General features: G+C 40.0%; 1 protein-coding gene across 4 annotated transcripts in view; it reads left to right on the forward strand.

Moving 5' to 3' along the window:
• The first annotated feature begins 641 nt into the window (after window positions 1-641).
• Window positions 642-15,855, forward strand: part of magi3b (membrane associated guanylate kinase, WW and PDZ domain containing 3b) — a 129,079-nt gene continuing 113,865 nt past the window's right edge. For all 4 annotated transcript variants that reach the window (XM_011475040.4, XM_011475038.4, XM_020703262.3 and 1 more), the window contains exon 1: window positions 642-1,531. In XM_011475040.4, the coding sequence (XP_011473342.1) occupies window positions 1,225-1,531 (307 nt within the window). In that variant the 5' untranslated portion in view covers window positions 642-1,224. The remainder of the gene's footprint in view (window positions 1,532-15,855) is intronic.

Genomic DNA, 15,855 nt, shown 5'->3' on the forward strand with positions numbered 1-15,855 from the left:
TTTTAAAAGAAACAATTCATTTTAATGTGAGGATGTCTTTAAAAAAAACAAAGGATTTAAGTTTGGACACAGGGGGGAAAGGCCTTTTAAGCTGATATAAACAGGTCTGTGTTTAATGGGCTGAAGGTAATTAGCGCATTGATTAATTATGGTATTAAGGACTTTTGAAGTGAACTGCGCCTCTGCTTTCCATGTTTAAATCAATGGGTGGCGCTGTGGAGACATTAATTATGGTCACTGAAAAATGCCCCCCCCCCCACACACACACACACACATTTACACACGTTTGCTTTTACGTTGCGTTTTTATAGAAATTATACAATTTATAAAACAGCTGGTTGTACTTTTGTTATAAAAACGTCACGCAAGTATGGCCTAATATGAAATATGAGTCTTTTAAAATAAATACAGATATCAGGAATTTTAATATTAAAATACATTATAATGCTTTTAAATTGTAATATGTTGTTATAATGTTTTTTTTCTTTCCTTTTGCGTGCGATTCTTTATTTCTTTTTCTTTTTCAAATGAGTTATGAGCCTACCGCAGCACACCGAGGGATGGAGCCCGCATGTCATGAGTCTGGCAACTGCTGCTGCTGAGCGTAAGGGGGCGTTTTGGAGCGTAGCAACATCTCTCTTGGCGGTACCAGGTGTGTTCAAACCTGTGGCAGACAAACTCCCGCGGATGTCTCTCGCTTTAGTCATTAAGGGGTGGAACTCAGCTGCGTAAACAACCTACTGCTGAACCGCCCGGCTCTTCCCAGCCTGCCCAAAGGTACGACGGAATTCTTGGAGACGGCGCACAACAACGCCTCGACGACACAGACTCAGCACAACCGTCCTCCCAGTCAGACAGATGTCTAATGTTTACATTTTGGTTTGACTGCTTGGCATCAGGCGGCTCGTCCAGTTGAGTCAAAGGCGCGGACATGGCTTCAGGAAACGGCACTCGATCGTCTTAGTTTTTAATCATCTACGCTGTACGTTCTTCTCCTTTACGCACGAGACGCGCTTGGATTTGTTCCGCCGTGCGCTCAGCCGTGGCATGACAGCTCCGAGTCCGATCCTCAGGTGAAGATCAGCCTCCTCAATGTCAAGGAGATGACATTCCCAGCTGGTCGAAAGAACAGATCAGGGGGTGTTATCAGGCTGCGTCACTCTACGTTTATTTAACATAACTGACTTCCATCAGTTCAGTTCGGATTTTAAACTAAACAAAACGATGTCCAGAACGCTGAAAAAGAAGAAACACTGGTCAAGCAAAGTGGTGGAGTGCGTCGTGTCATGGGGGAATCTGGGGGACTTTGGCTCCGTTGTGGAGGTGTTAGGAGGAGCAGAAGTCGGACAGTTCCCCTACCTGGGTCAGATGAAACTGGACATACTTGTGTGTCACGTTGGCAAGCTGCCCTACTACGGAGATGTCCTGCTGGAAGTAAACGGGACGCCTGTCAGTGGACTTACAAACCGCGACACTCTGGCCGTCATACGCCACTTTCGGGAGCCGATCCGCTTGAAGACCGTCAAACCAGGTGCGTTCTCCTCTGTTTCCTGTGCGCTGCTGTGCCACTCCAGCTCTGATTGTAGGATATGTGCTTACTACCTAACATAACAACTCTCATGGTGATCCTAAAGGACTCAGCAGACAGAGCAGGGACCTGTTACTGCCAGCCTGGGTAGCAGAGGAGTTACGCACAAGTGATAAAGCAATACTTCACAATCTTTCTAGACATATTTTAAGGCAAAGCTATACATAAAGTTAGTGGAAGTTTTGCAAACTGGATCAAAACTGGCAGATACAGAATATTGCAATGACTACTCCATTCATTGGTTCCTGAAGGATACCCAGATTTCTTCTGTGAGCCCCTCTGTCCCATAAAATCTAATTGACTAATTCCTTCAGCACTTTCTCTGGGAGATCGAAGAGTGATGATGGTAATAATGGCTTGCAGCCAGACAGGAGCCTCCTGACTTAAGTGCACTTATGCAGAGAAATCTGGGCCATTTTCATCCTTCCATTACTCACTGCTGCCCACTGGCTACAGACACAGTGGGTGTTAGTTGTGTTGCTCTCCATTGTTCCCAGTGTAGTTCCAGACCAACTTCCACTTTCCGTCCGTCGGCTCAAACCCTTTTAGCAGAAACATTTAAATGAAAGCCCAGGGGAGCCAGTTTAGCTCGTGCTGGTTTGCGGCGCCTTCCGTCTGTGAAACCCGGGTTCGACTCCAGGCTGCTCCCTGTTCCCTTCTCTACCTCTGCCGGTTCCAAGCCCGGTTTGAGAAAGTTGCGTCAGGAAGGGCATCCGGCGTAAAAACATTGCCAAATTTACCATGCGACTCGTTCGCTGTGGCGACCCCTGATGGGAGAAGCCGAAAGAGGAAGAAGATTTAAATGAAAGCCCAGATTGTTCAAAATCAGCATTAGCAGTTGACTCCGAAGACCACAGCTGTTCGGGTGTACAGGCACGCTTGTGTTTCCCTTCAGCCCCTCTCCAATATGAGAAGTAATTTGTATGTATTTTATGTGCAAACAGAAATTGAAAGCCAGAGTGTTTGCTTTGACTTAGAAGTCCTGTCCTTATTGGAGTGTGTTCACCTGAAGGTGTGTGTTTTCGGGGCTCCACACTCCCCAGAGCTCCTAACATCATGCTCTCTGCCCCACTAACCAAGAATGATTAATAAAGGGCATGGAGGAAGGAGGGAGCAAGGCAGGGAGAGCGGCACAAAGAAATGAAGAAAGGGAGAGAGACGGGCAGAAAATCAACCCTGCTCTGGCTGTAGGCTGGACTCCCACGCAAGACTGTTTTTGCTCTTTTAAGCTCACAAGGAAGTAAAAGGTGGCAAAGATGGGACAATTCCTCATTGCATTTGTATTTTCCCCCATCTTTTCCCTTTCATCTCAATTTTCAATCCTGACCCCAATTTGATTCAGGTGCATGCTCATCCATGAACCCTTTCCAAACGCTGGCAGCATCCTACAGGAGTTGTTGCATGGTCTGCTAACACACCCATGCACAACTGCATTATATGTATACATTACTGCATGGGAGCTTCATGTTTATTTCACACCTCTTACATAATTGAGATGGCGAGTGGATTTTCTACACCCTGTTAGATGTGGGGGGGCCTTAAGGATCAGCTGTTACCAGGAAGCCCAGAGAACTGCTGTGACACGACGGTGCCGGCAGCAACGGACAGATGAGGGAGAGCCAGATGTTCTGCTGTGCTTGTCCCAGAATCTTTTTGTGCTTCTGTTGGCTTTGCCCTCTGCAGCTCCTATTGTGCTCCTGCTGCTGACAGCTGGGGAGGAACATTAAGGGATGATTTAAAGTGTGCAGACCAAAAAAAAAAAAAAAGATGTGTGGCAAGAATAGAGAGTTTGCAATATGTGAGTCCCTACATGGCCTATTATCTTTCTCAACTATTGATTGAAAAGGAGTGCAAGCTGAAAGAGTCCCGCACAGCATTTTCTATAGCTTCCTTAAGTGCATCATACAGTATGTTCTCAGGGGTCTGTTAAGAAGCTTCTTTCACATGCATGGATTCTTCTTTGTTAACCACTTTGCAGTGAAGTTCATGCTAAAGCATGTGCTGATATTTCAATTATTCTGCATGTTGAGGATCAAATTTCTGCCGTCTTCATGCCTTCCTCCATTAAAACCTCTGAGCTTGATGTCGGCATCTATTTCCGTCGGGGACCTCCAGCTAAGCTTAGGAACGACATGCCAAAATTCTGTTCCGCTAACATCTTTCTATTTTCTGCTCTGCTCATGTTTGCAGCTGCAATCATTGTTCAATCACAACACACAACCAAAAGAATGACTCACAATGAATGAATAATTCCTCCTCACTTTCCAGAGTGCAGCTCATGCTTTTGTTTAACTTTTAGATGACTAATATTCACTGTGCAAATGTAGGAACCTCACACAAACAAGCTATAATGCTATCACTGCCTGCCATTCCAGCACTACTGAATAGATTTGCCTATTAGTCTTTCAAGTTAAATCAAATAAATGGAAGAGATTGGCCCCTATTTGGTTTTAAATAAGAGTATTTTGATTGGAAGATTACAATCATTATCATTTGGTTATAAAAATAAGTCTGGAGGTGAATGATCCATCTCTTGTAAACGTAAAGGTCCAAAGCCTAATCTCATGTATTCTTCTGTCCTAAAATGAAATTTTTGTGACAGCTATCTGTTGCTTCCCCTGCTTGTTGCTCACACAGTAGCACATGTGCTATACCTGTTGATCAATAAACAAAAGTATGGTGTCAAACGAGCTCCCAAGCCTCTATATGCAGCAATCGTGAATGTGGGTTAGTGGCGTTATTACACCTCTCATATCACAAAACGTCTGTTAGTGGAATGATGTTCTTGACAGTTTTGTCACTACAAAGAGATTTGAAGTTGGCTGTAAAAAAAAAAAAAAAAAAAAAGGTGTAGGAGCCCAGTTAGACTGACATCTGCTTTTGCTCCTGATGTTTCTTTAATCTTAGGGAAACATTAGCTCCATCTCGTGCTTTATATTGTCCTGCTAATCTACTGCTGGTCTCAAATGATTGTCCTTGTGCAGCTTTTACATGCAACGATCTAGTGGGTCAGATGTTCTGTAGAAATGAAACTCTTGATCCAAACCGACCAGAAGGATCTGATGAAAGTCCTCTGATGGCAAAAATGATTAGCAAATCACACTCGGAGTTGAAACCCAGGGACTTGCAGTACGTTGCATCAGCCAGAAGATGACTATTGTATTTGCTGAAAAGGCTGCTTTGCTCTCTTCTGCGGACCAAAGAGTTTTGCATATATCCCTCCCTGATATGCAAATGAGTTTTCTCCATTAGTCTTGACTGGTTTTAAAAGCAGGTCACCTTTCTTGTTTTCTACATGTCCCGGTTTTACCCCGTTTTCAGCTTATCTAAATGGGGAAAAAATGCTGGCAATCAAAAACTTGTGTTTTGCCAGTTGAATCAGGTCTAGGTTTTTTACTCTTTTAGCTATTATATGGCAACTAAAGCGAGATTACCAACTCAATAATGCCATTTACCTCAATAAAAATATAACCTTGATGGCAGTAAAGGTAGGAACAACACGCTCTCGGGAAAATGAGTTAACTCAAGCAGACTCCATTTCCAGTCTGCTTTGAAATGATTTTCAATCCACAAAAACATTCTCTTTTTTACAACAAAAATTTAATTCACACTCTGACATGGTCCAACAAGGGTGTAATTATTCATCTGCATAGCATAAATAACCACATGGAGGAAGAAAATGGACACACAAATCAATGTGTGTCATTTCAAATTCTGCAGTACCTTCAGGAACAAATCACTGGCTGTAAAAACATGTAGTTTTTGGCAAGTGGAGAATATAAATAGGTTTTTGTGTCAATTCTCCTGTCTGTGGTTAGACAACATGACAGTAGGAGTTTGTTTAGACAAAGTTAGGGGATTTTCTGATCCAGAGCACCCCGAGAAAAACAATAACATTCCCTTAGTGCTGCCTGTTGCAGACATTGTACTTATTATATATAGCGAGTAAATCCATTAAACATTTTTTGAGAATCCAATGTGCTTTTTGGGAGGCATTAAAACAAAAAGCGTTAAGAAAAAAAAAAACCTCATGGCTAACCTCACTCCTGGCAGGTGCTGATGATGTACTGATGGTAACACTTAACCCCTACTGATATTTCGGATGGGAAGCACAGCAGTGATAGCTGTCATCAGCCATCCTGCTTTGTTAATACCGCCAGGCTGCTGGTGTGTCATTAAGCTAATCAGTCAGTGCAGGAGCACTTGAGTAAGACTGTCAAAGAGTAAATGCAAGGTCATTTCCACATCATTTGTAAATGGTGATTAGCCGAATATTTTTGACCCATAACCTCTATAATTTCATTCTAATCTCTGTTGCTCTCCAATCTTCTTTTTGCAAAATGGGACGCTTCTAACCAACCTCACCATAAACAGAAAATACATATCATATTTAAATGAAATGCTTGACGCATAATAAACATTTGAGAGCTGATGTTGCTCTAACTTTTTCACTTATTGACTTTTAAAGATATGCTGTTAGTGGGATTAAGAACATTACTTTGGCTAAAATTATACGCTGAATAACATCTGCATGATTTATATTTGTGTGTGTGTTTTCATATTCACAAAGTATTGTGTTTGTACACAGCTCAATTGTCCTGCGTGACTCTTATCAAGATCCTCTAAAGAAATGCCTGAGGCTGCTGTCGAGTACTGAATTGCTGCTGTCTCACTGTTTACAAAAAACGTATTTTCTAGTGGGGGTGGGGGGTTCAGCACTATCCATCCATTTTCTTAACCTGCTGTGTCCTTATTGGGGTCACAGGGTTGCTGGAGCCTGTCCCAGCTACTGTTGGGCGAAAGTGGGGTACCAGTCTGTTGCAGGGCCACACAATCACATACACATACACACCTGGGGGCAACATGGAGTCATCAATGAGGCATGGTTTTGGTTGCCAGAGTGCCCGGAGAACATGGAAACTCCACACAGAAAGGTATTTGAACCAGGGCCTTTGTTTCTATGAGGCGAGAGCACCACTGCACCACCGATCAGATTAGCTGTGTGTTAAAGGTTAGAAGTGTCTTCACCAAGATGCATAAGCTCCATCAGCCAGATGTCCTAAAAATATGTTTCCATTAATTTAATGCTGGAATCACAACCAACCTGGTCTAGTCTCCTAAAAAAAACCTTATTAAAAGGTAAAGGTTTTCGTTTTTTTCGCCTACATACTGCTATGCATGTAATGCACTAAAGTAGTTTCATGAATTCTTTATGACCAATGATGGGAATGGTAAAAGATTAAGCATTTTGCTGTTAGAAGAAAGAAATAAAATCAAACCCAGCAGAGTTGGTTCCTAATTGTTTCATGTAATTTATTGAAAGTAAAGAAAAAAGTATTGCTGATATGATGAAAAACCCAATTTGTTATGTCGTTGTCATAATGCTTCATATAAACATTTAGTGCAAATGTGCAAAAAACAGTGCAAATGATAATAAAATGCTGACTGGAATACGATTGGGTCAAAGCACAATTTACAACTATTTAAAAAAGCTATTAAAACTTTGGTTTGATTTTTTTTATTTACAAAGAACTCGTATTATAGTTTTCTTGCTTTTGGTTTAAAATTGATCATTGATTTAATTCTCTTTTCTCCTGTTTCCTATAAGGCAAGTTAAGTGTGACATTTACAAGACCGTTGTTTCTCCGCATGATGTGAAACACCTGAAGTCTATTCTGAGATGTGCTGCTGAGATTCTGTGACAGAGGTGGAAGAATCAGAGACTGACTTAGATAACACACAAAACAGAAGCACAGCAGATGATGATAACCCCGCTTATCACCAGCCAAGCATTTACTCTTGAGAAATGTAACTTTTTTTTATTGGCACACATTAAAAAAACTAAAGAATGTCCTTCCCTCACACAAACAAATCAGTTTAAGTACATGCAAATACAAATAAAAAAAGAGTAAAATACATTACGTCTTCCTAAAGCTTTTCCTGGAAGTTTGCATGTTTTGTTTAACTAAATAATTGGGAAACGTCACTAAAATGACATCCAGGTGGACAAAAATACTGTTATTTAGCACAAAGTTCTATTTGATTATGCAATTCTTTTAGTATCAATAGACGAGTCATATCACCAATTTTCTGGTTATGATCCTGCAATGCAGTACCATTAAACTTGTTAATAGAAAGCCCATTTTGTTCAGCCTTTTAGCGGATGAATAAAAGCAAGGAAGGGTTGGAGTTTGTCACGGAAAAGACAGGGGCGGCATAATTTAATTACAAAATGATCAGGAGAAAAGTTGCTCCCCCTCTTAACTGCTAGTCCTCAATTAATAGTTTTTCAGAGCTGAACCCTCCATTGATCTGTGCTCCATGACCGGCAGACCTAGTAGAAAAAGCTCAGCATGTTTCCTGGTCCTTCATTATGCCCACTCTAATCAAATTGGCACCACTCTTGTCGCACACTCCACGAACACCTGCAACAATTTCAGCGCAAACGGCATCCTTGATGAGGCTGCTTGAGCTGTGCGCTTCCAGGATAGTGATGAAGAGTTTGTCGCTTGGGAAGTCAATGTGGATGTTAAATAAAACATGTGGATGTAAAAGTTTCTTCTGTTTTCAGTAGAGTGGAATTTTTTTAATTTAAAATACAAAGAACTGCATTCTGCTTTTTTCCCTTTTCATGCAGTGCATATTTCACAGTCCTGTATATTCTCACAGGAACCGAGAAAAATGAACATTGGTCATATTGCCGGCATTTAATGAGCAAAGAATGTGCATGGGGACCCGGGATGGAGATATAATGGTAAAGTCAACATTATAATCCTACAACTTGAACCAATACAATGTGGATGAAAAGTCCGTTATGCAAAACTGACACCTCAACATTAAAGATTTATCATTCTAATTGTATTGTCTTCACTAGCTTATGATAGCAGTGGTCACAAAGCCATAAAGCGTCCAAATATTCTTTCTGTGTTTACTGTGTGTGATTTCCCCCGGGATGTGTATATGAGACTTGTTTAATATTATTTCTTTTTCTTAGTTGGTGGGGGTTCTTGTGGATGTCTCCTCTGTGCCTTCAGTCCCTGTTCCACTTAAAACCTCTCTCCATAAATGGCTGGTTATATGCAAATGGTCATATAATGACTTTCTTACCCAGGCTCCATTGATATGTATTTATTGGGAGATTTTAAAATAATTTGGTCCCTTTTGGTTTAGGTTGCATGCTCTAATAGTGAGGAATTTAGACGTTGGGGGTGCTCTTTGGTTCTGATTGAGTGGGTAAACAGTAATAGGACCTGAAACTGGCTATTTTTTGCTTTGACCTGCGTCTTATTGGCCTTCATTACTCACTGTTCCCTCTGCCTTTTTTTGTGCACAATGCTTCTTCTCTCCCTCTTTGTGTTTGGCTGTGTGCCCTATTTTTCTCATTTCATACAAATCCATCAAGTATTAGCTCTTCCCTAAATGTATTGTGTCTATATCGCTCAACTTTATTCAATAAACGTCCAAACACTTGTCTTACAGTTTTAGTACATAATACTGTTGTAAAAGCTGTATAAAAGTACTGGTGTCATCCATCTTCTGAGATGCACAGAAACTTGCTTTTGCTCTACCCCATCCCAAAATAACAAATGTTTCTTTTTCGACGATGATTACAAGCTTTTATTTTAATACCTCGTGTTTTCCTACATGGCTTCTCCTCGTGTAATTGTGTAGACCTCCATAGAGGGGAAAATAGAATAGAATAAATGTAAATAGAGTGTACCAATGTTGGAGGTGAGGGCTGTCTGTCACAGTTTTGGCGTAGATTGGAGAGGATTGCTGCTCAGGTGTCATTTTTCCGCAGGCCCAGCATACGGCAGCTGACCGCCCCAGCAAATGAACACGTTTATTTTTACTCAACAATAACCACCACATCCATAAATCCACTCTCTTAACAGCATTTGGAAATTGCTACTCCCTGTTATCCAGATGTATATTTTCCTGCATCTGTCATTGCAAAAGTCACCTCTAAACAGGTCTTGGCTAATGGACCTTGACATCTGAATTAACTTTGTCTATCAGGTGATTGGAAAGAGGCTTTAAGTTGTGGGGACCAAAAGCAGCAATCTGATAGGGTGTAGCTGATGATGGGAGGCTGTCTAGCAATGCGGTTAATCATGAAGAGGTCATCACATCAGGTGATGAAGATGAGTGACTGGCTTGGAGATGACCCCATGAGGGATGGAATAACGTGTCTGCACTGTTGATTCCCCCTTTTGGAGCATATGTGTTGTCTTTTTTTTTTTTGGATAAAGTCCTAATATAAATCGTCAACCTTCCGTATAAATATTGTGAAGTTGGATCGGCTTCAGATTTCATGCTATATCCCTTTTCCTGACTGTGTGACTGGCTGGCCCAGCTGCTGCCTTCATCCCTTCCTCGGCTCTTTTATTATTCCTTGGCTGTTTGATTCACTGTGCGCTTGTGGCAGCAGGGGAACGGCTGGCTTTATAGAATCTTAATAACGGTGAGCTAGCGCCAAGCTCTTCATTCACCGCTTGCTGCAAGCGTGTGACTGAATGCCAATGAGACATTAGGGCTGAAACCGGATGGATCAGGCTAAGCTATGGCAGGCGGAATCTGAGGGGCTGTAGAGCCCTTTACCAGGTGAGGAGCACCCGTCAGCTGCTAGACACTGCACCGTGCTAGATGCTCCTTATCTCAATGCACCTAATCTCCCTCATGTGCCCTGGCTTGTGCCTCCCCGTCAAGAGGGAGATAATCGAAGTACATTCTGTTCGACTTAGATTTTGCATTGCTTTAAAATGCTTTCCTAGAGAGGGGGCACTGGATACATCTGGACTATAATCCAGCAAAGAAACTAATACCTTGTTCCTTCAGGCCAGATAAATACATTTACTCATTTCATTTTTTCTTATAAGTCTCAGTGCATGGACGTGTTTATTTTCTTTCAGTTGGAAATGAAATAATGTCATGTCTTATTGAAGCTCAGCTTTGGGATTATACAGTTTATGGCATCTTTTTCACACAATCTTCTCACATTTCATTAACACCACAAATTATTTATCCCCTGAATAAAAGAGGATGGAAGTGGTAATGGATTTTTTTGAGGTTGTAAATTAATAAATTAATATGTTGTCTAGCAGTACTGTTTTTTTCTTGGTTTCTGGTTATTGATCCAGTGTGTGTTTACTTTGCTCATTCTTTTTACTTTGTTGTTTTTACCTGTAGCTTCATCCTGGAAATGAAGTAATTTACATTTCACTTATCTTTGATTTCTTGTTAATGCTTTAATGTTGAGTTTTACAAATCCCTACCTCTATCTCTTAACATTCATTACCACCTATATTTTTCACTCTTTCTGGCTTTGACTTCTGCCAATAAATGTTCTAAAATATTTATTTCCTCCTCTTATTTAGTGTTAAGTTTCATTAAGGCAGTGTTTTCCAATCAGTGTGCCGTGGGAGATGGTCCGGTGTGCCGTGGGAAATTGCCCTGATTAACTTATCTAAAAACATTTTCCATCTCCAGGATATCAGCTCTTTGTTCATCCAAACAGGTCCTGATAAAAACACTGAGTAGTTAGGAATATGAAAGATCGTAAAATACTTTTTTCTTTGTGTTTAGTTGATTCTATTAAAGACATTTTGATAAGAATGAATGATTTAGCCGTAGCGTCAGCTGTTTTGGGAAAAGTCCCGCCCCTTAAACTGTATCCACCAATCCTTCTTGGAGGCTTAATCACACGTCCTCAGTCTGACCAATCAGAAGTGGGTTAAGTCCTAACTTCCTTGTTTCGATTCTGCTCATAAAATTGCTTAGTTCCAACAAAAAGACCAGCTAAAGCTCATATTTAGCGGTGTAGATTTTCGCGGGATCCGGTGTCAGACCGTGGAAAAAGTAAACAAAACAATGAAGCTCAGAGAGGCGAGTCTGTCTGGCATTCGGCGGCTGCTCGCACTACCTCTCCCATGAGGCATTGGGTTAAAGTGACAACGTCTCAGCGCACAATGATTCTTCCTTTGACGCCTTGAAACTACATCGAATACATAGTTTTTAAATCTTCTAACTTAACTTTTATTACATCTTTTAGAAAAAAACAGCTGCAACGTCCAGCTTTTTCTGCCACAATTATCACAAAAATGCATGTGAGATTGCGTAGGGGCTGTAGATCAATACATACTATGGGTTTTTCCTTTTTTTTTTTTTTGATGCTGGTGTGCCACGGGATTTTCTTTATCAGGGTTAAAGTGTGCCGTGGCTCAAAAAAGGTTGAAAAACACTGCATTAAGGAATATATAGGAGTGTCTCCTTTCATTAGTGCCACTTTTTTGCCACTTTAACAGAAAAATGAACAAATAAACCTGTTTGGAACAAACAAAATCAACATTAATTACTGTATAAGATTTTTATTCTGATGCCAAAGTTCCTTCTGCCTCTTATATGTCTGCATAAGACAAGCCAAGGGTTGATTGATGATTGACTGATGAATGCAGGTCCTTGAGCAGAGACAAAAGAGGCTATCAGTGAAGGAACGGTTGGAAGGAGGTTTGATCAGGATTTTGCTGGAAGCTCATGGGTTGGATTACACGGCATATTTGAAGCTCTCCGATTATCAACATTGTTCAATAATTATTTTTGTAGCGGAGAATGAGCATGAAATAGATGAGAATTGGGTAGCATGAAATTAAAAAAGTAGGCAATGCAATTGGGGAAAATTGCATTGAAGGCGAGTTGAGATATGCAAACGCTTTGCATTTTTGAGTTTGTAGGAGGTTAAAATATTATTTTATAGCACTAAATCTTTGACCTATATTCATGTTAGATGGCATCAAAACATCCACACTTCTATTCACTGAAGCAGTGGATTTGATCATTTGTGATGTACAAAAGTTGGACTATTTCATACTTAAAGAAACGGTTTTTCTTTGCCTTGGGAGCAGTAAATCTATTGATTTAACACCACATGACTGCTTTTGTTGTACATAAACTCCAAACAAACATGTGGAGCTGGTTTTCTCAGCATACCCAGGAAACGAAAGGTGTGATAAAAATGGATAAAATTCCAAGGCTGTTTATTTGCCATGTTCTTCCTGATCCATTCCTGTCAGCTGTAAAGCTCATGGGGAATTTATTTTATTTAATAAAATGGCCTGCCTACTGTTGCTTTGTGCCACTCTGAATCCAGGTTCCATCAATAAAGGGACTTTTTGTTGCTTTTTTACAGAAGCAAAGTAAACAGTGTTATCAGCAGCCAACCAAGCATGACTTCACCTCAACTGTCCCATGATTCTTTGCAAAGTCCCTGCCCACCTTGGCACACTGCAGTCTGTTTGCTTCAATCAGCTGGTGACAGATCATGGAGCATTAAAAGGCAGTTCTTGCATAAACATTGCTTTATCCTAGGGTTTCTGCAGACCTAATTGTCCTTCTGGTGATCATTTCATGGATCCTTCTGGATTTGTGAGGTCCTTTAAGAAAAGGATGTTTATGGCCCCTCTAGTTGTTAAAACTGCAATGGAGGGATTGCTAATCCTTTTAACGACACATAAATGCAACTATCTGCTATGCCTCATGAGAAAACTATGCATAACAGTCATAACATTTAATGTAAAAATTATATATCTTAGTGAAGCAATTTCTATAAATTTTCTAGTATGTTTATTGTTGTCTGTAAGACTCTTGCTGTGTTAATATTTATTTCAGTGCGCATAGGAGACTTGCCCCACATGCATTCATCTAACTAAATAAAATGAAAACATTTCCAACAATGGTCTCATTTTCTTTTTCTTTTTAATTTTCTTTAATGTTAGGAATAATTTTACATTTAAACACACAGTTTATCTATGAATTTATACATTTTCTATTGAAAAAGGAAAGTAATAGATTTTTATTATCCTTTTCACTGTCAATGACTACAATTATTTTAGATGGATATCTGTCTAAAGATTGCTTTCAGATCGATCAGAGTGCTTTGGAGATATTTTAATGCACTGGAAATGGGTCACTACATGTCTTTGGGTTTCTCCACCCTTTCTCTTCCTCCCTTCCTCACAAATGCACACACGCACATGTACGCACACACGCACGCACACACACACACACACACACACACACCAGCTGACATATTAATCGGCTTCTTTTCAGGCACATGGTTGTCCACATGACAGAGATGTTGATGACAGTGGGGTGGGAAGATGGGAGGATGTAGAAAGCCTGGGTTACCCAGTCACTGCCTAATCTGATTACAAACTGCTTCATGCAGTTGCCCTGACCGATGAAGGACAGGCACATTAGGGAACGGACAGATGGACAAACTATGTTTATTAACAGCTGTGGTAGACCGTTGTGTAATGAATGGTTTGGGTGTTCGGGAAAAATGAGGCTTTCTTCTGTATTATGTGATCAGCCTTTTGGGATTTTGCAGCTGTGCAAATTCTTTCCAACCCTTATTTAATACAAAATAACTTGAAATCAAAGCATGATCTAATCCAACAGACAGTAACTCCTCAAGAATGACACCTTTAATATTAGGTTGAAAAGAACAATGTTTTTTTTTCTTTTTTGTGTGGAAATTGTTGTTCGTGCTGCATGTTTTTGTTGATTACAACACAACAGAAATCAAAGCCTTAAGTGGTCTGTGCTGATTTATCATCATGGCGTCAGCCTCTTTAGTTGCTTCCTTTCAAAAATGACTTTGCAGCAGCGTTTTAAAAGCAGCAAACAGAGATGAGTGCTGGCAGCTGGAGCTGAAGGAGCTTTGTCAGATTTGCATGCCAACAAGTTTCATGAAATGCATAATGTGATAAAGCCTAACTTTACTTAGCCATGAACGATTAGTCCTTCGCACATTTTCAACACTTGTTATGGTTTGTTTAATTGTACTCAATCTATATAGTTTGCTCTTTGCATTTCAGCTTTAATTTCTAAATCTCCGTCACAACTTTTGTGTGGACAATGTCTGATAGTTCCATGGAAAAAAATGTTGCAGTTTCACAATAAAAGCTAAAACTCTGTTCTGTCTTCCAAGTTCTGAAATTAGAATATTCGATTTTGACCTTCAAAGTCGTACCACATCTGTGTTTTGCTTTGCACGACTAAAGATGATGATACACCACTATAACGTTCAAAAAAAGGATAGGAAATGATGCAAGGATTTGGTGCAATGCAGAGAGCAATGTCTGAGCTCCTTACAGTCTGTTTTAACATGTATATTTAACCAAGGCAGAAGAAAAAAAATCACAAGTGAGATTAAATGACATAAAAAGCTACCTGTGTGACTGATAATACAAACAGGTCACGTCAAACCATTTTGTTTCACTTTATTTTGAAAAATATAGACTTCATTTCATCTTTAGGCTAAACTCTCATTCTATAACATTTAATTTAGAGAGAAAGTGCAGTTTTACAAGCAGATTCCTTGTCCATCAACAGTGTAGTAATAATTTGATGGCTTACTGGAGCATAGACACCATTCAAGTTTTCTGTCAAGCTGTTATCAGTAAGGGAACAACAGAATGGATGCTGGGAAGTACATGTCAAATCAATCAAAAGATATTTGATGTTCTCCTCATGCCTGATGTGAGCTGTTACCTTGATTTTGTTCAGTCTGTCTATCTTATTATCCGTGATCTGATTACAAGCAATGGGACATGATATTGGACTGTAAAAGTGCTCATCTGCATTATTCTGGACTCTTTTCATTATTTTTATTCTTCTGTCGACTTAGCCTCTTTCTGTTCTCATCTTTCGGTATGCATATTATGATGTTTTCATGCTGGTAATTTAGTGTGATTAGGTACTTAGCATTGCATTTATTCCCTGCGCTTTGGGTCACAATTAAACCTTCCCAGCTGCAGTTTGCAGGAGAAATGCACGCATTTTATCACTCTGTGTTCAAACAAATCTTTTCCGTGCTTGCAATTTGCAAGGTGAAGGTCATTTTCCCCTAAGTTTGTTTTCAAAATGGAGAGTTAAGCTGCTATTCATCTCCTTTGCATGAAGTGTTTATTCTGCTTTATGATGATGCTCTTTCTTTTTGAAGAAGCTCTTGCTTGTTTGCATAAATTTAACCGAAGGAACTTTTTTTTTTAAATAAGTGTAGATATGGAGCTCAAGTTCTTCACAAGATCACAACAATCCTACAAAAGTGGAAGCGAAAAATTAAATGGATACAAAAACTAAACAATAAACATGAACATTCAGTAGTAAAATTCTGCATGAAGCAAAGAGAACTGAGAGAATTCTAGACGTGATGCAGCTGCATTGAAATGGTCAATTTGCTTTCAGCTGAATGATTTAATTTATGA

The sequence above is a fragment of the Oryzias latipes genome, chromosome 5 (assembly GCF_053564925.1).
Source record: "Oryzias latipes strain Hd-rR chromosome 5, Olatipes_Hd-rR_3.1".
Classification (NCBI taxonomy): domain Eukaryota; kingdom Metazoa; phylum Chordata; class Actinopteri; order Beloniformes; family Adrianichthyidae; genus Oryzias; species Oryzias latipes.